We start from the raw sequence: 24,032 nt of genomic DNA, 5'->3' as shown, positions 1-24,032 counted from the left end.
GAAGGGAAGGGTAGGCCTCTGTGTACTGTGACAGTCTCACACAATGTAAACACCAGAGCACACTGAGAAGGAGGAAGGGGGGGGGTAGGCCTCTGTGTACTGTGACAGTCTCACACATTGTAATCACCAGAATACACTGAGAAGGAGGAAGGGGAGGGTAGGCCACTGTGTACTGTGACAGTCTCACACCATGTAAACACCAGAGCACACTGAGAAGGAGGAAGGGAATGGTAGGCCCCTGTGTACTGTGACAGTCTCACACAATGTAAACACCAGAGTACACTGAGAAGGGAAGGGTAGGCCTCTGTGTACTGTGACAGTCTCACACAATGTAAACACCAGAGTACACTGAGAAGGGAAGGGTAGGCTTCTATGTACTGTGACAGTCTCACACAATGTAAACACCAGAGTACACTGAGAAGGAGGAACGGAAGGGTAGGCCTCTGTGTACTGTGACAGTCTCACACAATGTAAACACCAGAGAACACTGAGAAGGGAAGGGTAGGCCTCTGTGTACTGTGACAGTCTCACACAATGTAAACACCAGAGTACACTGAGAAGGGAAGGGTAGGCCTCTTTGTACTGTGACAGTCTCACACAATGTAAACACCAGAGTACACTGAGAAGGGAAGGGTAGGCCTCTATGTACTGTGACAGTCTCACACAATGTAAACACCAGAGCACACTGAGAAGGAGGAAGGGAAGGGTAGGCCTCTGTGTAATGTGACAGTCTCACACAATGTAAACACCAGAGTACACTGAGAAGGAGGAAGGGGAGGGTATGCCTCTGTGTACTGTGACAGTCTCACACAATGCAAACACCAGAGTAAACTGAGAAGGGAAGGGTAGGCCTCTGTGTACTGTGACAGTCTCACACAATGTAAACACCAGAGCACACTGAGAAGGAGGAAGGGGGGGGGGGGGGTAGGCCTCTGTGAACTGTGACAGTCTCACACAATGTAAACACCAGAGTACACTGAGAAGGAGGAAGGGGAGGGTAGGCCTCTGTGTACTGTGACAGTCTCACAAAATGTAAACACCAGAGCACACTGAGAAGGAGGAAGGGGAAGGTAGGCCTCTGTGTACTGTGACAGTCTCACTCAATGTAAACAACAGAGTACACTGAGAAGGGAAGGGTAGGCCTCTGTGTACTGTGACAGTCTCACACAATGTAAACACCAGAGTACACTGAGAAGGAGGAAGGGAAGGGTAGGCCTCTGTGTACTGGGACAGTCTCACACAATGTAAGCACCAGAGCACACTGAGAAGGAGGAAGGGACGGGTAGGCCTCTGTATACTGTGATAGCCCACACAATGTAAACACCAGAGTACACTGAGAAGGAGGAAGGGAAGGGAAGGGTAGGCCTCTGTGTACTTTGATAGTCTCACACAATGTAAACACCAGAGTACACTGAGAAGGGAAGGGTAGGCCTCTATGTACTGTGACAGTCTCACACAATGTAAACACCAGAGCACACTGAGAAGGAGGAAGGGGAGGGTAGGCCTCTGATTACTGTGACAGTCTCACACAATGTAAACACCAGAGTACACTGAGAAGGAGGAACGGAAGGGTAGGCCTCTGTGTACTGTGACAGTCTCACACAATGTAAACCCCAGAGTACACTGAGAAGGGAAGGGTAGGCCTCTATGTACTGTGGCAGTCTCACACAATGTAAACACCAGAGTACACTGAGAAGGGAAGGGTAGGCCTCTATGTACTGTGACAGTCTCACACAATGTAAACACCAGAGTACACTGAGAAGGGAAGGGTAGGCCTCTGTGTACTGTGACAGCCTCACACAATGTAAACACCAGAGTACACTGAGAAGGGAAGGGTAGGCCTCTATGTACTGTGACAGTCTCACACAATGTAAATACCAGAGCACACTGAGAAGGGGGAAGGGTAGGCCTCTGTGTAATGTGACAGTCTCACACAATGTAAACACCAGAGCACACTGAGAAGGATGAAGGGGAGGGTATGCCTCTGTATACTGTGACAGTCTCACACAATGCAAACACCAGAGTAAACTGAGAAGGGAAGGGAAGGGTAGGCCTCTGTGTACTGTGACAGTCTCACACAATGTAAACACCAGAGTACACTGAGAAGGGAAGGGTAGGCCTCTATGTACAGTGACAGTCTCACACAATGTAAACACCAGAGCACACTGAGAAGGAGGAAGGGAAGGGTAGGCCTCTGTGTAATGTGACAGTCTCACACAATGTAAACACCAGAGCACACTGAGAACGAGGAAGGGGAGGGTATGCCTCTGTGTACTGTGACAGTCTCACACAATGCAAACACCAGAGTAAACTGAGAAGGGAAGGGAAGGGTAGGCCTCTGTGTACTGTGACAGTCTCACACAATGTAAACACCAGAGCACACTGAGAAGGAGGAAGGGGGGGGGTAGGCCTCTGTGTACTGTGACAGTCTCACACATTGTAATCACCAGAATACACTGAGTAGGAGGAAGGGGAGGGTAGGCCACTGTGTACTGTGACAGTCTCACACCATGTAAACACCAGAGCACACTGAGAAGGAGGAAGGGAATGGTAGGCCCCTGTGTACTGTGACAGTCTCACACAATGTAAACACCAGAGTACACTGAGAAGGGAAGGGTAGGCCTCTGTGTACTGTGACAGTCTCACACAATGTAAACACCAGAGTACACTGAGAAGGGAAGGGTAGGCTTCTATGTACTGTGACAGTCTCACACAATGTAAACACCAGAGTACACTGAGAAGGAGGAACGGAAGGGTAGGCCTCTGTGTACTGTGACAGTCTCACACAATGTAAACACCAGAGAACACTGAGAAGGGAAGGGTAGGCCTCTGTGTACTGTGACAGTCTCACACAATGTAAACACCAGAGTACACTGAGAAGGGAAGGGTAGGCCTCTTTGTACTGTGACAGTCTCACACAATGTAAACACCAGAGTACACTGAGAAGGGAAGGGTAGGCCTCTATGTACTGTGACAGTCTCACACAATGTAAACACCAGAGCACACTGAGAAGGAGGAAGGGAAGGGTAGGCCTCTGTGTAATGTGACAGTCTCACACAATGTAAACACCAGAGTACACTGAGAAGGAGGAAGGGGAGGGTATGCCTCTGTGTACTGTGACAGTCTCACACAATGCAAACACCAGAGTAAACTGAGAAGGGAAGGGTAGGCCTCTGTGTACTGTGACAGTCTCACACAATGTAAACACCAGAGCACACTGAGAAGGAGGAAGGGGGGGGGGGGGGTAGGCCTCTGTGAACTGTGACAGTCTCACACAATGTAAACACCAGAGTACACTGAGAAGGAGGAAGGGGAGGGTAGGCCTCTGTGTACTGTGACAGTCTCACAAAATGTAAACACCAGAGCACACTGAGAAGGAGGAAGGGGAAGGTAGGCCTCTGTGTACTGTGACAGTCTCACTCAATGTAAACAACAGAGTACACTGAGAAGGGAAGGGTAGGCCTCTGTGTACTGTGACAGTCTCACACAATGTAAACACCAGAGTACACTGAGAAGGAGGAAGGGAAGGGTAGGCCTCTGTGTACTGGGACAGTCTCACACAATGTAAGCACCAGAGCACACTGAGAAGGAGGAAGGGACGGGTAGGCCTCTGTATACTGTGATAGCCCACACAATGTAAACACCAGAGTACACTGAGAAGGAGGAAGGGAAGGGAAGGGTAGGCCTCTGTGTACTTTGATAGTCTCACACAATGTAAACACCAGAGTACACTGAGAAGGGAAGGGTAGGCCTCTATGTACTGTGACAGTCTCACACAATGTAAACACCAGAGCACACTGAGAAGGAGGAAGGGGAGGGTAGGCCTCTGATTACTGTGACAGTCTCACACAATGTAAACACCAGAGTACACTGAGAAGGAGGAACGGAAGGGTAGGCCTCTGTGTAATGTGACAGTCTCACACAATGTAAACCCCAGAGTACACTGAGAAGGGAAGGGTAGGCCTCTATGTACTGTGGCAGTCTCACACAATGTAAACACCAGAGTACACTGAGAAGGGAAGGGTAGGCCTCTATGTACTGTGACAGTCTCACACAATGTAAACACCAGAGTACACTGAGAAGGGAAGGGTAGGCCTCTGTGTACTGTGACAGCCTCACACAATGTAAACACCAGAGTACACTGAGAAGGGAAGGGTAGGCCTCTATGTACTGTGACAGTCTCACACAATGTAAATACCAGAGCACACTGAGAAGGGGGAAGGGTAGGCCTCTGTGTAATGTGACAGTCTCACACAATGTAAACACCAGAGCACACTGAGAAGGATGAAGGGGAGGGTATGCCTCTGTATACTGTGACAGTCTCACACAATGCAAACACCAGAGTAAACTGAGAAGGGAAGGGAAGGGTAGGCCTCTGTGTACTGTGACAGTCTCACACAATGTAAACACCAGAGCACACTGAGAAGGAGGAAGGGGGGGGGGTAGGCCTCTGTGTACTGTGACAGTGTCACACAATGTAAACACCAGAGTACACTGAGAAGGGAAGGGAAGGGTAGGCCTCTGTGTACTGTGACAGTCTCACACAATGTAAACACCAGAGTACACTGAGAAGGGAAGGGAAGGGTAGGCCTCTGTGTACTGTGACAGTCTCACACAATGTAAACACCAGAGTACACTGAGAAGGGAAGGGAAGGGTAGGCCTCTGTGTACTGTGACAGTCTCACACAATGTAAACACCAGAGTACACTGAGAAGGAAGAAGGGAAGGGTAGGCCTCTGTGTACTGTGACAGTCTCACACAATGTAAACACCAGAGTACACTGAGAAGGGAAGGGTAGGCCTCTATGTACTGTGGCAGTCTCACACAATGTAAACACCAGAGTACACTGAGAAGGGAAGGGTAGGCCTCTATGTACTGTGACAGTCTCACACAATGTAAACACCAGAGTACACTGAGAAGGGAAGGGTAGGCCTCTGTGTACTGTGACAGCCTCACACAATGTAAACACCAGAGTACACTGAGAAGGGAAGGGTAGGCCTCTATGTACTGTGACAGTCTCACACAATGTAAATACCAGAGCACACTGAGAAGGGGGAAGGGTAGGCCTCTGTGTAATGTGACAGTCTCACACAATGTAAACACCAGAGCACACTGAGAAGGATGAAGGGGAGGGTATGCCTCTGTATACTGTGACAGTCTCACACAATGCAAACACCAGAGTAAACTGAGAAGGGAAGGGTAGGCCTCTGTGTACTGTGACAGTCTCACACAATGTAAACACCAGAGCACACTGAGAAGGAGGAAGGGGGGGGGGTAGGCCTCTGTGTACTGTGACAGTGTCACACAATGTAAACACCAGAGTACACTGAGAAGGGAAGGGAAGGGTAGGCCTCTGTGTACTGTGACAGTCTCACTCAATGTAAACACCAGAGTACACTGAGAAGGGAAGGGTAGGCCTCTGTGTACTGTGACAGTCTCACACAATGTAAACACCAGAGTACACTGAGAAGGGAAGGGAAGGGTAGGCCTCTGTGTACTGTGACAGTCTCACACAATGTAAACACCAGAGTACACTGAGAAGGAGGAAGGGAAGGGTAGGCCTCTGTGTACTGTGACAGTCTCACACAATGTAAACACCAGAGTACACTGAGAAGGGAAGGGTAGGCCTCTATGTACTGTGGCAGTCTCACACAATGTAAACACCAGAGTACACTGAGAAGGGAAGGGTAGGCCTCTATGTACTGTGACAGTCTCACACAATGTAAACACCAGAGTACACTGAGAAGGGAAGGGTAGGCCTCTGTGTACTGTGACAGCCTCACACAATGTAAACACCAGAGTACACTGAGAAGGGAAGGGTAGGCCTCTATGTACTGTGACAGTCTCACACAATGTAAATACCAGAGCACACTGAGAAGGGGGAAGGGTAGGCCTCTGTGTAATGTGACAGTCTCACACAATGTAAACACCAGAGCACACTGAGAAGGATGAAGGGGAGGGTATGCCTCTGTATACTGTGACAGTCTCACACAATGCAAACACCAGAGTACACTGAGAAGGGAAGGGAAGGGTAGGCCTCTGTGTACTGTGACAGTCTCACACAATGTAAACACCAGAGTACACTGAGAAGGGAAGGGAAGGGTAGGCCTCTGTGTACTGTGACAGTCTCACACAATGTAAACACCAGAGTACACTGAGAAGGAGGAAGGGAAGGGTAGGCCTCTGTGTACTGTGACAGTCTCACACAATGTAAACACCAGAGTACACTGAGAAGGGAAGGGTAGGCCTCTATGTACTGTGACAGCCTCACACAATGTAAACACCAGAGTACACTGAGAAGGGAAGGGTAGGCCTCTATGTACTGTGACAGTCTCACACAATGTAAATACCAGAGCACACTGAGAAGGGGGGGGGGTAGGCCTCTGTGTACTGTGACAGTGTCACACAATGTAAACACCAGAGTACACTGAGAAGGGAAGGGAAGGGTAGGCCTCTGTGTACTGTGACAGTCTCACACAATGTAAACACCAGAGTACACTGAGAAGGGAAGGGAAGGGTAGGCCTCTGTGTACTGTGACAGTCTCACACAATGTAAACACCAGAGTACACTGAGAAGGGAAGGGAAGGGTAGGCCTCTGTGTACTGTGACAGTCTCACACAATGTAAACACCAGAGTACACTGAGAAGGAGGAAGGGAAGGGTAGGCCTCTGTGTACTGTGACAGTCTCACACAATGTAAACACCAGAGTACACTGAGAAGGGAAGGGTAGGCCTCTATGTACTGTGGCAGTCTCACACAATGTAAACACCAGAGTACACTGAGAAGGGAAGGGTAGGCCTCTATGTACTGTGACAGTCTCACACAATGTAAACACCAGAGTACACTGAGAAGGGAAGGGTAGGCCTCTGTGTACTGTGACAGCCTCACACAATGTAAACACCAGAGTACACTGAGAAGGGAAGGGTAGGCCTCTATGTACTGTGACAGTCTCACACAATGTAAATACCAGAGCACACTGAGAAGGGGGAAGGGTAGGCCTCTGTGTAATGTGACAGTCTCACACAATGTAAACACCAGAGCACACTGAGAAGGATGAAGGGGAGGGTATGCCTCTGTATACTGTGACAGTCTCACACAATGCAAACACCAGAGTAAACTGAGAAGGGAAGGGAAGGGTAGGCCTCTGTGTACTGTGACAGTCTCACACAATGTAAACACCAGAGCACACTGAGAAGGAGGAAGGGGGGGGGGTAGGCCTCTGTGTACTGTGACAGTGTCACACAATGTAAACACCAGAGTACACTGAGAAGGGAAGGGAAGGGTAGGCCTCTGTGTACTGTGACAGTCTCACACAATGTAAACACCAGAGTACACTGAGAAGGGAAGGGAAGGGTAGGCCTCTGTGTACTGTGACAGTCTCACACAATGTAAATACCAGAGTACACTGAGAAGGGAAGGGAAGGGTAGGCCTCTGTGTACTGTGACAGTCTCACACAATGTAAACACCAGAGTACACTGAGAAGGAGGAAGGGAAGGGTAGGCCTCTGTGTACTGTGACAGTCTCACACAATGTAAACACCAGAGTACACTGAGAAGGGAAGGGTAGGCCTCTATGTACTGTGGCAGTCTCACACAATGTAAACACCAGAGTACACTGAGAAGGGAAGGGTAGGCCTCTATGTACTGTGACAGTCTCACACAATGTAAACACCAGAGTACACTGAGAAGGGAAGGGTAGGCCTCTGTGTACTGTGACAGCCTCACACAATGTAAACACCAGAGTACACTGAGAAGGGAAGGGTAGGCCTCTATGTACTGTGACAGTCTCACACAATGTAAATACCAGAGCACACTGAGAAGGGGGAAGGGTAGGCCTCTGTGTAATGTGACAGTCTCACACAATGTAAACACCAGAGCACACTGAGAAGGATGAAGGGGAGGGTATGCCTCTGTATACTGTGACAGTCTCACACAATGCAAACACCAGAGTAAACTGAGAAGGGAAGGGAAGGGTAGGCCTCTGTGTACTGTGACAGTCTCACAGAATGTAAACACCAGAGCACACTGAGAAGGAGGAAGGGGGGGGGGTAGGCCTCTGTGTACTGTGACAGTGTCACACAATGTAAACACCAGAGTACACTGAGAAGGGAAGGGAAGGGTAGGCCTCTGTGTACTGTGACAGTCTCACACAATGTAAACACCAGAGTACACTGAGAAGGGAAGGGAAGGGTAGGCCTCTGTGTACTGTGACAGTCTCACACAATGTAAACACCAGAGTACACTGAGAAGGGAAGGGAAGGGTAGGCCTCTGTGTACTGTGACAGTCTCACACAATGTAAACACCAGAGTACACTGAGAAGGAGGAAGGGAAGGGTAGGCCTCTGTGTACTGTGACAGTCTCACACAATGTAAACACCAGAGTACACTGATAAGGGAAGGGTAGGCCTCTGTGTACTGTGACAGCCTCACACAATGTAAACACCAGAATACACTGAGAAGGAGGAAGGAAAGGGTAGGACTCTATGTACTGTGACAGTCTCACACAATGTAAACACCAGAGTACACTGAGAAGGGAAGGGTAGGCCTCTATGTACTGTGACAGTCTCACACAATGTAAACACCAGAGCACACTTAGAAGGAGGAAGGGGAGGGTAGGCCTCTGTGTACTGTGACAGTCTCACACAATGCAGACACCAGAGTAAACTGAGAAGGGAAGGGAAGGGTAGGCCTCTGTGTACTGTGACAGTCTCACACAATGTAAACACCAGAGCACACTGAGAAGGAGGAAGGGAGGGGTAGGCCTCTGTGTACTGTGACAGTCTCACACAATGTAAACACCAGAGTACACTGAGAAGGAGGAAGGGGAGGGTAGGCCTCTGTGTACTGTGACAGTCTCACACAATGTAAACACCAGAGTACACTGAGAAGGGAAGGGAAGGGTAGGCCTCTGTGTACTGTGAAAGTCTCACACAATGTAAACACCAGAGCACACTGAGAAGGACGAAGGGAAGGTTAGGCCTCTGTATACTGTGACAGTCTCATACAATGTAAACACCAGAGAACACTGAGAAGGGAAGGGTAGGCCTCTGTGTACTGTGACAGTCTCACACAATGTAAACACCAGAGTACACTGACAAAGAGGAAGGGAAGGGTAGGCCTCTGTGTACTGTGACAGTCTCACACAATGTAAACACCAGAGTACACTGAGAAGGGAAGGGTAGGCCTCTATGTACTGTGACAGTCTCACACAATGTAAACACCAGAGCACACTGAGAAGGAGGAAGGGAAGGGTAGGCCTCTGTATACTGTGGCAGTCTCACACAATGTAAACAACAGAGTACACTGAGAAGGGAAGGGTAGGCCCCTGTGTACTGTGACAGTCTCACACAATGTAAACACCAGAGTACACTGAGAAGGAGGAAGGGACGGGTAGGCCTCTGTATACTGTGACAGCCTCACACAATGTAAACACCAGAGTACACTGAGAAGGAGGAAGGGAAGGGTAGGCCTCTGTGTACTTTGACAGTCTCACACAATGTAAACACCACAGTACACTGAGAAGGGAAGGGTAGGCCTCTATGTACTGTGACAGTCTCACACAATGTAAACACCAGAGCACACTGAGAAGGAGGAAGGGGAGGGTAGGCCTCTGATTACTGTGACAGTCTCACACAATGTAAACACCAGAGTACACTGAGAAGGAGGAACGGAAGGGAAGGCCTCTGTGTACTGTGACAGACTCACACAATGTAAACACCAGAGTACACTGAGAAGGGAAGGGTAGGCCTCTATGTACTGTGACAGTCTCACACAATGCAAACACCAGAGTAAACTGAGAAGGGAAGGGAAGGGTAGGCCTCTATGTACTGTGACAGTCTCACACAATGTAAACACCAGAGTACACTGAGAAGGGAAGGGTAGGCCTCTATGTACAGTGACAGTCTCACACAATGTAAACACCAGAGCACACTGAGAAGGAGGAAGGGAAGGGTAGGCCTCTGTGTAATGTGACAGTCTCACACAATGTAAACACCAGAGCACACTGAGAACGAGGAAGGGGAGGGTATGCCTCTGTGTACTGTGACAGTCTCACATAATGCAAACACCAGAGTAAACTGAGAAGGGAAGGGAAGGGTAGGCCTCTGTGTACTGTGACAGTCTCACACAATGTAAACACCAGAGCACACTGAGAAGGAGGAAGGGGGGGGGTAGGCCTCTGTGTACTGTGACAGTCTCACACATTGTAATCACCAGAATACACTGAGAAGGAGGAAGGGGAGGGTAGGCCTCTGTGTACTGTGACAGTCTCACACCATGTAAACACCAGAGCACACTGAGAAGGAGGAAGGGAAGGGTAGGCCCCTGTGTACTGTGACAGTCTCACACAATGTAAACACCAGAGTACACTGAGAAGGGAAGGGTAGGCCTCTGTGTACTGTGACAGTCTCACACAATGTAAACACCAGAGCACACTGAGAAGGAGGAAGGGAAGGGTAGGCCCCTGTGTACTGTGACAGTCTCACACAATGTAAACACCAGAGTACACTGAGAAGGGAAGGGTAGGCTTCTATGTACTGTGACAGTCTCACACAATGTAAACACCAGAGTACACTGAGAAGGAGGAAAGGAAGGGTAGGCCTCTGTGTACTGTGACAGTCTCACACAATGTAAACACCAGAGAACACTGAGAAGGGAAGGGTAGGCCTCTGTGTACTGTGACAGTCTCGCACAATGTAAACACCAGAGTACACTGAGAAGGGAAGGGTAGGCCTCTTTGTACTGTGACAGTCTCACACAATGTAAACACCAGAGTACACTGAGAAGGGAAGGGTAGGCCTCTATGTACTGTGACAGTCTCACACAATGTAAACACCAGAGCACACTGAGAAGGAGGAAGGGAAGGGTAGGCCTCTGTGTAATGTGACAGTCTCACACAATGTAAACACCAGAGTACACTGAGAAGGAGGAAGGGGAGGGTATGCCTCTGTGTACTGTGACAGTCTCACACAATGCAAACACCAGAGTAAACTGAGAAGGGAAGGGAAGGGTAGGCCTCTGTGTACTGTGACAGTCTCACACAATGTAAACACCAGAGCACACTGAGAAGGAGGAAGGGGGGGGGGGTAGGCCTCTGTGAACTGTGACAGTCTCACACAATGTAAACACCAGAGTACACTGAGAAGGAGGAAGGGGAGGGTAGGCCTCTGTGTACTGTGACAGTCTCACAAAATGTAAACACCAGAGCACACTGAGAAGGAGGAAGGGGAAGGTAGGCCTCTGTGTACTGTGACAGTCTCACTCAATGTAAACAACAGAGTACACTGAGAAGGGAAGGGTAGGCCTCTGTGTACTGTGACAGTCTCACACAATGTAAACACCAGAGTACACTGAGAAGGAGGAAGGGAAGGGTAGGCCTCTGTGTACTGGGACAGTCTCACACAATGTAAGCACCAGAGCACACTGAGAAGGAGGAAGGGACGGGTAGGCCTCTGTATACTGTGATAGCCCACACAATGTAAACACCAGAGTACACTGAGAAGGAGGAAGGGAAGGGAAGGGTAGGCCTCTGTGTACTTTGATAGTCTCACACAATGTAAACACCAGAGTACACTGAGAAGGGAAGGGTAGGCCTCTATGTACTGTGACAGTCTCACACAATGTAAACACCAGAGCACACTGAGAAGGAGGAAGGGGAGGGTAGGCCTCTGATTACTGTGACAGTCTCACACAATGTAAACACCAGAGTACACTGAGAAGGAGGAACGGAAGGGTAGGCCTCTGTGTACTGTGACAGTCTCACACAATGTAAACCCCAGAGTACACTGAGAAGGGAAGGGTAGGCCTCTATGTACTGTGGCAGTCTCACACAATGTAAACACCAGAGTACACTGAGAAGGGAAGGGTAGGCCTCTATGTACTGTGACAGTCTCACACAATGTAAACACCAGAGTACACTGAGAAGGGAAGGGTAGGCCTCTGTGTACTGTGACAGCCTCACACAATGTAAACACCAGAGTACACTGAGAAGGGAAGGGTAGGCCTCTATGTACTGTGACAGTCTCACACAATGTAAATACCAGAGCACACTGAGAAGGGGGAAGGGTAGGCCTCTGTGTAATGTGACAGTCTCACACAATGTAAACACCAGAGCACACTGAGAAGGATGAAGGGGAGGGTATGCCTCTGTATACTGTGACAGTCTCACACAATGCAAACACCAGAGTAAACTGAGAAGGGAAGGGAAGGGTAGGCCTCTGTGTACTGTGACAGTCTCACACAATGTAAACACCAGAGCACACTGAGAAGGAGGAAGGGGGGGGGGGGTAGGGCTCTGTGTACTGTGACAGTGTCACACAATGTAAACACCAGAGTACACTGAGAAGGGAAGGGAAGGGTAGGCCTCTGTGTACTGTGACAGTCTCACACAATGTAAACACCAGAGTACACTGAGAAGGGAAGGGAAGGGTAGGCCTCTGTGTACTGTGACAGTTTCACACAATGTAAACACCAGAGTACACTGAGAAGGAGGAAGGGAAGGGTAGGCCTCTGTGTACTGTGACAGTCTCACACAATGTAAACACCAGAGTACACTGAGAAGGGAAGGGTAGGCCTCTATGTACTGTGGCAGTCTCACACAATGTAAACACCAGAGTACACTGAGAAGGGAAGGGTAGGCCTCTATGTACTGTGACAGTCTCACACAATGTAAACACCAGAGTACACTGAGAAGGGAAGGGTAGGCCTCTGTGTACTGTGACAGCCTCACACAATGTAAACACCAGAGTACACTGAGAAGGGAAGGGTAGGCCTCTATGTACTGTGACAGTCTCACACAATGTAAATACCAGAGCACACTGAGAAGGGGGAAGGGTAGGCCTCTGTGTAATGTGACAGTCTCACACAATGTAAACACCAGAGCACACTGAGAAGGATGAAGGGGAGGGTATGCCTCTGTATACTGTGACAGTCTCACACAATGCAAACACCAGAGTAAACTGAGAAGGGAAGGGAAGGGTAGGCCTCTGTGTACTGTGACAGTCTCACACAATGTAAACACCAGAGCACACTGAGAAGGAGGAAGGGGGGGGGGGTAGGCCTCTGTGTACTGTGACAGTGTCACACAATGTAAACACCAGAGTACACTGAGAAGGGAAGGGAAGGGTAGGCCTCTGTGTACTGTGACAGTCTCACTCAATGTAAACACCAGAGTACACTGAGAAGGGAAGGGAAGGGTAGGCCTCTGTGTACTGTGACAGTCTCACACAATGTAAACACCAGAGTATACTGAGAAGGGAAGGGAAGGGTAGGCCTCTGTGTACTGTGACAGTCTCACACAATGTAAACACCAGAGTACACTGAGAAGGAGGAAGGGAAGGGTAGGCCTCTGTGTACTGTGACAGTCTCACACAATGTAAACACCAGAGTACACTGATAAGGGAAGGGTAGGCCTCTGTGTACTGTGACAGCCTCACACAATGTAAACACCAGAATACACTGAGAAGGAGGAAGGAAAGGGTAGGACTCTATGTACTGTGACAGTCTCACACAATGTAAACACCAGAGTACACTGAGAAGGGAAGGGTAGGCCTCTATGTACTGTGACAGTCTCACACAATGTAAACACCAGAGCACACTGAGAAGGAGGAAGGGGAGGGTAGGCCTCTGTGTACTGTGACAGTCTCACACAATGCAGACACCAGAGTAAACTGAGAAGGGAAGGGAAGGGTAGGCCTCTGTGTACTGTGACAGTCTCACACAATGTAAACACCAGAGCACACTGAGAAGGAGGAAGGGAGGGGTAGGCCTCTGTGTACTGTGACAGTCTCACACAATGTAAACACCAGAGTACACTGAGAAGGAGGAAGGGGAGGGTAGGCCTCTGTGTACTGTGACAGTCTCACACAATGTAAACACCAGAGTACACTGAGAAGGGAAGGGAAGGGTAGGCCTCTGTGTACTGTGACAGTCTCACACAATGTAAACACCAGAGCACACTGAGAAGGACGAAGGGAAGGGTAGGCCTCTGTATACTGTGACAGTCTCATACAATGTAAACACCAGAGAACACTGAGAAGGTGAGGGTAGGCCTCTGTGTACTGTGACAGTCTCACACAATGTAAACACCAGAGTACACTGACAAAGAGGAAGGGAAGGGTAGGCCTCTGTGTACTGTGACAGTCTCACACAATGTAAACACCAGAGTACACTGAGAAGGGAAGGGTAGGCCTCTATGTACTGTGACAGTCTCACACAATGTAAACACCAGAGCACACTGAGAAGGAGGAAGGGAAGGGTAGGCCTCTGTATACTGTGGCAGTCTCACACAATGTAAACAACAGAGTACACTGAGAAGGGAAGGGTAGGCCCCTGTGTACTGTGACAGTCTCACACAATGTAAACACCAGAGTACACTGAGAAGGAGGAAGGGACGGGTAGGCCTCTGTATACTGTGACAGCCTCACACAATGTAAACACCAGAGTACACCGAGAAGGAGGAAGGGAAGGGTAGGCCTCTGTGTACTTTGACAGTCTCACACAATGTAAACACCACAGTACACTGAGAAGGGAAGGGTAGGCCTCTATGTACTGTGACAGTCTCACACAATGTAAACACCAGAGCACACTGAGAAGGAGGAAGGGGAGGGTAGGCCTCTGATTACTGTGACAGTCTCACACAATGTAAACACCAGAGTACACTGAGAAGGAGGAACGGAAGGGAAGGCCTCTGTGTACTGTGACAGACTCACACAATGTAAACACCAGAGTACACTGAGAACGAGGAAGGGGAGGGTATGCCTCTGTGTACTGTGACAGTCTCACACAATGTAAACACCAGAGCACACTGAGAAGGAGGAAGGGGGGGGGTAGGCCTCTGTGTACTGTGACAGTCTCACACATTGTAATCACCAGAATACACTGAGAAGGAGGAAGGGGAGGGTAGGCCTCTGTGTACTGTGACAGTCTCACACCATGTAAACACCAGAGCACACTGAGAAGGAGGAAGGGAAGGGTAGGCCCCTGTGTACTGTGACAGTCTCACACAATGTAAACACCAGAGTACACTGAGAAGGGAAGGGTAGGCCTCTGTGTACTGTGACAGTCTCACACAATGTAAACACCAGAGCACACTGAGAAGGAGGAAGGGAAGGGTAGGCCCCTGTGTACTGTGACAGTCTCACACAATGTAAACACCAGAGTACACTGAGAAGGAGGAACGGAAGGGTAGGCCTCTGTGTACTGTGACAGTCTCACACAATGTAAACACCAGAGTACACTGAGAAGGGAAGGGTAGGCCTATATGTACTGTGACAGTCTCACACAATGTAAACACCAGAGTACACTGAGAAGGGAAGGGTAGGCCTCTATGTACTGTGACAGTCTCACACAATGTAAACACCAGAGTACACTAAGAAGGGAAGGGTAGGCCTCTATGTACTGTGACAGTCTCACACAATGTAAACACCAGAGTACACTGAGAAGGGAAGGGAAGGGTAGGCCTCTATGTAGTGTGACAGTCTCACACAATGTAAACACCAGAGCACACTGAGAAGGAGGAAGGGAAGGGTAGGCCTCTGTGTAATGTGACAGTCTCACACAATTTAAACACCAGAGCACACTGAGAAGGAGGAAGGGGGGGGGGGTAGGCCTCTGTGTACTGTGACAGTCTCACACAATGTAAACACCAGAGTACACGGAGAATGAGGAAGGGGAGGGTAGGCCTCTGTGTACTGTGACAGTCTCACACAATGTAAACACCAGAGCACACTGAGAAGGAGGAAGGAGAGGGTAGGCCTCTGTGTACTGTGACAGTTTCACACAATGTAAACACCAGAGTACACTGAGAAGGGAATGGAAGGGTAGGCCTCTGTGTACTGTGACAGTCTCACACAATGTAAACACCAGAATATACTGAGAAGGGAAGGGTAGGCCTCTGTGTACTGTGACAGCCTCACACAATGTAAACACCAGTGTACACTGAGAAGGGAAGGGAAGGGTAGGCCTCTGTGTACTGTGACAGTCTCACACAATGTAAACACCAGAGTACACTGAGAAGGGAAGGGTAGGCCTCTATGTACTGTGACAGTCTCACACGATGTAAACACCAGAGTACACTGAGAAGGAGGAAGGGAAAGGTAGGCCTCTGTGTACTGTGACAGTCTCACACAATGCAAACACCAGAGTAAACTGAGAAGGAGGAAGGGGAGGGTAGGCCTCTGTGTACTGTGACAGTCTCACACAATGTAAACACCAGAGTAAACTGAGAAGGGAAGGGAAGGGTAGGCCTCTGTGTACTGTGACAGTCTCACACAATGTAAACACCAGAGTACACTGAGAAGGAGGAAGGGGGGGGGGGTAGGCCTCTGTGTACTGTAACAATCTCACACAATGTAAACACCAGAGCACACTGAGAAGGAGGAAGGGAAGGGTAGGCCTCTGTGTACTGTGACAGTCTCACACAATGTAAACACCAGAGTACACTGAGAAGGAGGAAGGAGAGGGTAGGCCTCTGTGTACTGTGACAGTCTCACACAATGTAAACACCAGAGCACACTGAGAAGGAGGAAGGAGAGTGTAGGCCTCTGTGTACTGTGACAGTCTCATACAATGTAAACACCAGAGTACACTGAGAAGGGAAGGGTAGGCCTCTGTGTACTGTGACAGTCTCACACAATGTAAACACCAGAGTACATTGAGAAGGGAAGGGTTGGGTAGGCCTCTGTGTACTGTGACAGTCTCACACAATGTAAACACCAGAGTACACTGAGAAGGAGGAAGGGAAGGGTAGGCCTCTGTGTACTGTGACAGTCTCACACAATGTAAACCAGGGTTGCCTACCCTCACGATTCGGGCGGGAGCCTCCCGATAAACGGGTGCAGCTCCCGCCCCCCCGGAAAGACAGGCAAGCCTCCCGCCTGCCGCCGATCCCCCCTCCCCATTACCTGATTAACCCCCGCAGCGGGGGCCGCTGACGCGATTCGCGTCATTTTGGCCCCGCCCCCTGCTTCACAATGCCTTTTTTCTGCATTGTGTAGCGGAGGCGGGACTAAAATGACGCGATCGCGTGGCCCCGCCCCCTGTCACACCCGCAAACAGACCTCAGCTCCTTTGGGCCCGCCCCCTTTTGCCGGCCACGCCCCCTGTTCTGCCGATCTGGCTGCTCCCTCCCGGAAGGAGCAGCCAGATTGTCGGCAAGTATGATGTAAACACCAGAGTACACTGAGAAGGGAAGGGTAGGCCTCTGTGTACTGTGACAGTCTCACACAATGTAAACACCAGAGTACACTGGGAAGGGAAGGGTAGGCCTCTGTGTACTGTGACAGTCTCACACAATGTAAACACCAGAGTACACTGAGAAGGAGGAAGGGAAGGGTAGGTCTCTCTGTACTGTGACAGTCTCACACAATGTAAACACCAGAGTACACTGAGAAGGGAAGGGTAGGCCTCTGTGTACTGTGACAGTCTCACACAATGTAAACACCAGAGTACACTGAGAACGAGGAAGGGAAGGGTAGGTCTCTCTGTACTGTGACAGTCTCACACAATGTAAACACCAGAGTACACTGAGAAGGGAAGGGTAGGCCTCTGTGTACTGTGACAGCCTCACACAATGAAAATATGAGTGTACTGAAAAGTAAAATTACAATGTATTACACCTCTTTTACAGTGACCAAATAATCCGGGTTATTGCCGTGTCAACCTGGGTCACAGCTCAGTGTAAAAGAGTCCCCGAAAAATAACCCGGATCTAGTGACCCGTCAATCCAACCCAGGTAGCGAGCAGGGTTGGACCTGTGTTATGGGTCAGTGTAAATGGGTGATCCTGGTCATCCGACCCAGGTCCCGTTTACAACATAGGAACTGCCGGAAGAAAACTTAACACAGCACCCATGTGCAGTGTAAACGGTCCGACACGGGAGTAACCTGGGTCAAAGCCGCAATGTATAAGGGTTCTGTCCCGGGTTGGAACCATGTTTCAAATCCCAGGTCAGATCCCGAATTTTGGTGTAAAAGGGGTATTAGTGTGCAGCTTAGTTTTCTCCTTCTACACACCATGCAAAATCATTATTACTGTTGATATCTCTGAAGATACTGTATATCTCTCAGTACAGTACTGGCTGTTAATCTAACAGCACTGGATATTATTACACCTCCATCTGATATACACAAAGGCTTATTTTGTAATAAGGTGCAAACAACACATATGTGCTGTAGTAGCATAAAGATGATCTCCCTTGATCTATCATTTTCTCAAAGTCTGGTTACAGCACATTTCAGCTGGATCTCTATGGACCATGTTATTATACAAGCCCTGTGGTTTATCTAACGTCTCATCTATTCCTTGTCTTTCATTGTCCAGGGATGAGCACAGTACCTGAAGTCATTGTGGGCAGACACTGCGGCCTGAAGGTTCTGGGCATATCTCTGATTACCAATAAAGCTGTGATGGACTACGACAGTGAAGCCATTGCTAACCATGAAGAAGTGCTCCAGGCTGGGAAGGACAGTGCCAAATACATGGAGAAGCTGGTGTCTGTTCTGGTCCAGCGCATGGAGCTGAGTAATAATGTGTGCTAGAAGAACAGGGGATGTGAGGATGGAGAGAAACAAGTGCTGTACTCCATCTTGTATGTACCCTCCAGAGATTTGATCCAGACACGCCTTACTGCTTAGCCAACCATAACATTTTTCAAATCCTTGGGATTGCATTGCTATTGTTCTGTACCCATGTACTGGTGTTCAGGACAGACACAGCATTGCTATTCTGTAATCCTCTCATACTGTATAAATTGCATTCCACAATGCATTCCTCGGCTACATTCTCATAGTCTGTGTATATACTGGACCTCCGATATCTCTGTCTGTATTTATTTTATCTCCTGTGATAATATTGTTCTGTTACACATAAATTATTAAGAAGGCTAATTGAATGAATGTAATTATTTTTTCATTACCGACTGTATTTATTTAGACCTCCTTGAGCACATGTTGATTTATTAAATATTAATTTTGAACATGTATAATAAAGATTTGCTTCCTGATGATAATAATAATAATAATACAAACTTGAATTTGGTTAGGTAAAACAGTTAAACCTACTTAATAACACACACAATGCGTAAAATGGTTAAAGCAACACTTGTATGTACTGGCTTGTAAGAAAGTATCACTCTCAGCCAACATTTCAGGGTACCTCCTATAGACTTACATGGCTATAGTGTGACTAACATGGCTATAGTGTTATCCACTCCTGATTAGAAGAATTATTCATTTCTATACTGTATGTAATTTCTATATGACTGGCTTGTAAGAAAGTATCACTGTCAGACAACATTTCAGGGTACCTCCTATAGACTTACATGGCTATAGTGTTATCCACTCCTGATTAGAAGAATTATTCATTTCTATACTGTATGTAATTTCTATATGACTGGCTTGTAAGAACGTATCACTCTCAGCCAACATTTCAGGGTACCTCCTATAGACTTACATTGCTATAGTGTGACTTACATGGCTATAGTGTTATCCACTCCTGATTAGAAGAATTATTCATTTCTATACTGTATGTAATTTCTATATGACTGGCTTGTAAGAAAGTATCACTGTCAGACAACATTTCAGGGTACCTCCTATAGACTTACATGGCTATAGTGTTATCCACTCCTGATTAGAAGAATTATTCATTTCTATACTGTATGTAATTTCTATATGACTGGCTTGTAAGAAAGTATCACTGTCAGACAACATTTCAGGGTACCTCCTATAGACTTACATGGCTATAGTGTGACTAATGGCTATAGTGTGACTAACATGGCTATAGTGTTATCCACTCCTGATTAGAAGAATTATTCATTTCTATACTGTATGTAATTTCTATATGACTGGCTTGTAAGAACGTATCACTCTCAGCCAACATTTCAGGGTACCTCCTATAGACTTACATGGCTATAGTGTGACTAACATGGCTATAGTGTTATCCACTCCTGATTAGAAGAATTATTCATTTCTATACTGTATGTAATTTCTATATGACTGGCTTGTAAGAAAGTATCACTGTCAGACAACATTTCAGGGTACCTCCTATAGACTTACATGGCTATAGTGTTATCCACTCCTGATTAGAAGAATTATTCATTTCTATACTGTATGTAATTTCTATATGACTGGCTTGTAAGAACGTATCACTCTCAGCCAACATTTCAGGGTACCTCCTATAGACTTACATTGCTATAGTGTGACTTACATGGCTATAGTGTTATCCACTCCTGATTAGAAGAATTATTCATTTCTATACTGTATGTAATTTCTATATGACTGGCTTGTAAGAAAGTATCACTGTCAGACAACATTTCAGGGTACCTCCTATAGACTTACATGGCTATAGTGTTATCCACTCCTGATTAGAAGAATTATTCATTTCTATACTGTATGTAATTTCTATATGACTGGCTTGTAAGAAAGTATCACTGTCAGACAACATTTCAGGGTACCTCCTATAGACTTACATGGCTATAGTGTGACTAATGGCTATAGTGTGACTAACATGGCTATAGTGTTATCCACTCCTGATTAGAAGAATTATTCATTTCTATACTGTATGTAATTTCTATATGACTGGCTTGTAAGAACGTATCACTCTCAGCCAACATTTCAGGGTACCTCCTATAGACTTACATGGCTATAGTGTGACTAACATGGCTATAGTGTTATCCACTCCTGATTAGAAGAATTATTCATTTCTATACTGTATGTAATTTCTATATGACTGGCTTGTAAGAAAGTATCACTGTCAGACAACATTTCAGGGTACCTCCTATAGACTTACATGGCTATAGTGTGACTAATGGCTATAGTGTGACTTACATGGCTATAGTGTTATCCACTCCTGATTAGAAGAATTATTCATTTCTATACTGTATGTAATTTCTATATGACTGGCTTGTAAGAAAGTATCACTCTCAGCCAATAGGGTACCTCCTATAGACTTACATGGCTATAGTGTGACTAACATGGCTATAGTGTTATCCACTCCTGATTAGAAGAATTATTCATTTCTATACTGTATGTAATTTCTATATGACTGGCTTGTAAGAAAGTATCACTCTCAGCCAATAGGGTACCTCCTATAGACTTACATGGCTATAGTGTGACTAACATGGCTATAGTGTTATCCACTCCTGATTAGAAGAATTATTCATTTCTATATTGTATAATTTCTATATGACAACTGTGTGTAAATGAGATAATGACCTGCTCATCATCTTATATAATCATAGTAAAACAATTGTTATGCAATGTATTTCACTATAATACATTCTACACATCCACTGTATTACTGTTTATTTTATAGCTGTAAGTTTACAGTTTTCTCTCCCTTTTTCTGCAGAGTATAACTTTATTAGGGTCCATATATGTTTTTTATTGGTAAAATGATACAAAATCTATTGCTAATTCAATGTTGGAGAAAACCAGGTTATTATAAGCATAAGCTGTCAGTACAATCCTTCTCTTGTATCCCAAGATTACTCCCAGACTGTACAGTATAGAGGAACTCTGTAACACATCTCGTGTTTCCTGTGTGATGATGGAAACATTTCATTTCTGTTGTATGTGTCTGACATTCCTTCTGCAAATGATATATACCTCTATTCTTTCTATACACAAGGCTTAAATAAAATATATTGTATATTAAATCTATGTATTTTGTGTGTTTACTGTATGTGGTATTTCCAGAAACAGAAAGTGGCCTTTTACTTAAACAGCCATTATTGTGATTCACTTTGGGGCTACTTGCAAGTCTGTTTTATGGACAGATCTTGTGATTTTCCGTGTTGTGCATGTTCCATGGTGGAGCACATGCACCTTTCAGCTAGTATGGGTAGTTCAAAGTCACCCACATCTCACCCGCATCTCCACTTGTGGCTGAGTGTGTTTAACTGGACAGCAACTGGGTGCTCACATGTAGGATAAATGTTCCGACTGAGGGCATGTTGCGGGCATATGGGCTACTCAGAGGTGAGATTTCAGTGGATAGTGCTGGTGCTAATGTGCTGACTATAATGACGGCTACTTTTACAAGTGGATGGATGGGGGCTCTCAATGCGAGCGAAGATCCTCATTTATTACTTAGCATGCAATATGGCTGCATACGTTTCCATCACATTACTAAATTGTACTATTATTATTATTACATGACATGGCACCTTACCAACTAGACTGCGAATCATGAAAACTCCATTGTGGTAATCTCAGCAATCACAGGTGGTTTCCTCTACAATTTCCGGCTTTTGTTGTCAACCATTAAAAAAGCAAAAAATGTAAATAGAGATATATAAAAATGTATTGAAAACTAGTATTAGGATCCCTTAACTTGTCAGGCCACTAGCTATCAGGCCCAGTTTTTCTTCTGGCTACCCCCAATTTCCCATCTCTGCCCCCCATCCCCTGTCTGTCTCTCATCTTTGTGTATGTATATACATATTTTATTTTATGCATGTTCAATTATCCAAACAAACTTCTATAATAATAATATTAATTATTATTATTACAACATATATGAAGTTTACTCTGAGGTATAAGATCTATTTCTTGCATATTGTGAGTGACAAATCCAGTAAAATAGTTATAGTTCAAGTTAAAGCCTTCCAGAAACAAAAAGCTGTCCTTAGGAATGTTGAGACTAGTGGGAGCCATATTTAAAACCTGTCCAGGCAGTGTGACGCAATGTAATGTGAGTGGGCAAGGTCTCTAGCTTTGGACAAGAGAGTTACTGCATTTTTTTTTCAGGCCTGATTCCTTGATTCCCTTATGCAAATTCAGCCTTGTGCTGAACAGGTGCAAAATGAGTGAAAAGGTCCAGGGTGAGTTGAACCTATACTGACATTGACAAGGATGCACTTTATAACATATTCTTTTCATTCTTAGAGATCAAACCTATTAGGTGCAAATTGCAAGGTGTGAGTTGCTATTTTCACTTCAAATTCGCATAGCATTCATTTTGCAATCCAATTAGCAACTTGCACTGAATCAGTCAGACTGAATTCGCAACTTTCCACTCGCACCTCCCTGAGGGTGAGAGATGGAAAGGAAAATCTTTAGTTTAAGTTAAAATGTTGGGATACTGTGTTGAACCCCTTGGACAACCTCCCCCACCTCTAACGAATAATTAGGCATTTAGACATTTCCAATTACTTTAATTAGGGGTAAAAAAAATGTCCTCTAATTATCCCAAAATCAACTTTTTTGTTAGTTTAGGCAGCCCACATTTAATGACAATAATTTTTTAGTTGAAAAATAATTTTTAGAATTTTTTTTTCAAGGTGCCCTTAAAGTACCCCCAAATCATCCTTTTTCCCACTTTTTTTTGCATTTTTCAGTTAATTAATTTGAGATTAAAAGAAAAAAGGTAGTTTTTTTTTATCATTTTCTTGCATTTAAAAAACCCCCCACAAATCAGCCATTTGACAACATTTAGAAACCTACATTACCTTCCTAATGCCCACAAACAGTCGTCTATACTGTCCTGCTAATGAAATTATAAATTTTTGGGGGTCCAGGATACTCTCCCCACATTTTAATACATTTCACGCAAATCTCATTTGACAGTCAATTCGCACCCCTCCACTGCGATTAGTGCGAATAGGCATTTTTAATTGGATTGGAGAATTCTCGGGAGCTTGCTTTTCTGCAAAGTGTGAGAGTTTCAAGAAACAAACTCGCTACTCGCCATTTGAACCTAATTGGATTCAGCCCTTAATCTTTATGACAGAGCTCACTATCCAGTCAGGCAGTTGGCAAAGTCTAGGTCATTTGGGTGTATCTTTGGACATTGATGTAACCTTGGAATGCCCCTCTGGCAGCAACATTACCTTTTCCCTTTTGTGAGAGATGATAAAGTTAAGCATTGAAGTGACTGAGAACTCAAGACAGTAAAGTAGGGTTGTAGGTTATTTAGTGCTAGTACTTTGGGCAAACATTCCTCAATAGTAAAACAAGCCACCTCTTTATCCACAATATTACATGAGAAATAGACCACTAAGTTTTGTCCCAATTACCCCCCATTTGGCTCAGTA

General features: G+C 46.3%; 1 protein-coding gene across 2 annotated transcripts in view; it reads left to right on the top strand.

Moving 5' to 3' along the window:
- Positions 1-21,653, top strand: part of PNP (purine nucleoside phosphorylase) — a 103,616-nt gene extending 81,963 nt beyond the window's left edge. For both annotated transcript variants that reach the window (XM_088469916.1, XM_088469915.1), the window contains exon 6: positions 18,320-21,653. In XM_088469916.1, the coding sequence (XP_088326042.1) occupies positions 18,320-18,537 (218 nt within the window). In that variant the 3' untranslated portion in view covers positions 18,538-21,653. The remainder of the gene's footprint in view (positions 1-18,319) is intronic.
- Positions 21,654-24,032: the final 2,379 nt, after the last annotated feature.

Source organism: Taudactylus pleione, unplaced genomic scaffold (genome assembly GCF_031769625.1).
Source record: "Taudactylus pleione unplaced genomic scaffold, aTauple2 ptg000095l, whole genome shotgun sequence".
NCBI lineage: Eukaryota > Metazoa > Chordata > Amphibia > Anura > Myobatrachidae > Taudactylus > Taudactylus pleione.
The sequence above is the reverse complement of the archived record's forward strand: the minus strand, read 5'-3'. Positions and strand labels throughout refer to the sequence as shown.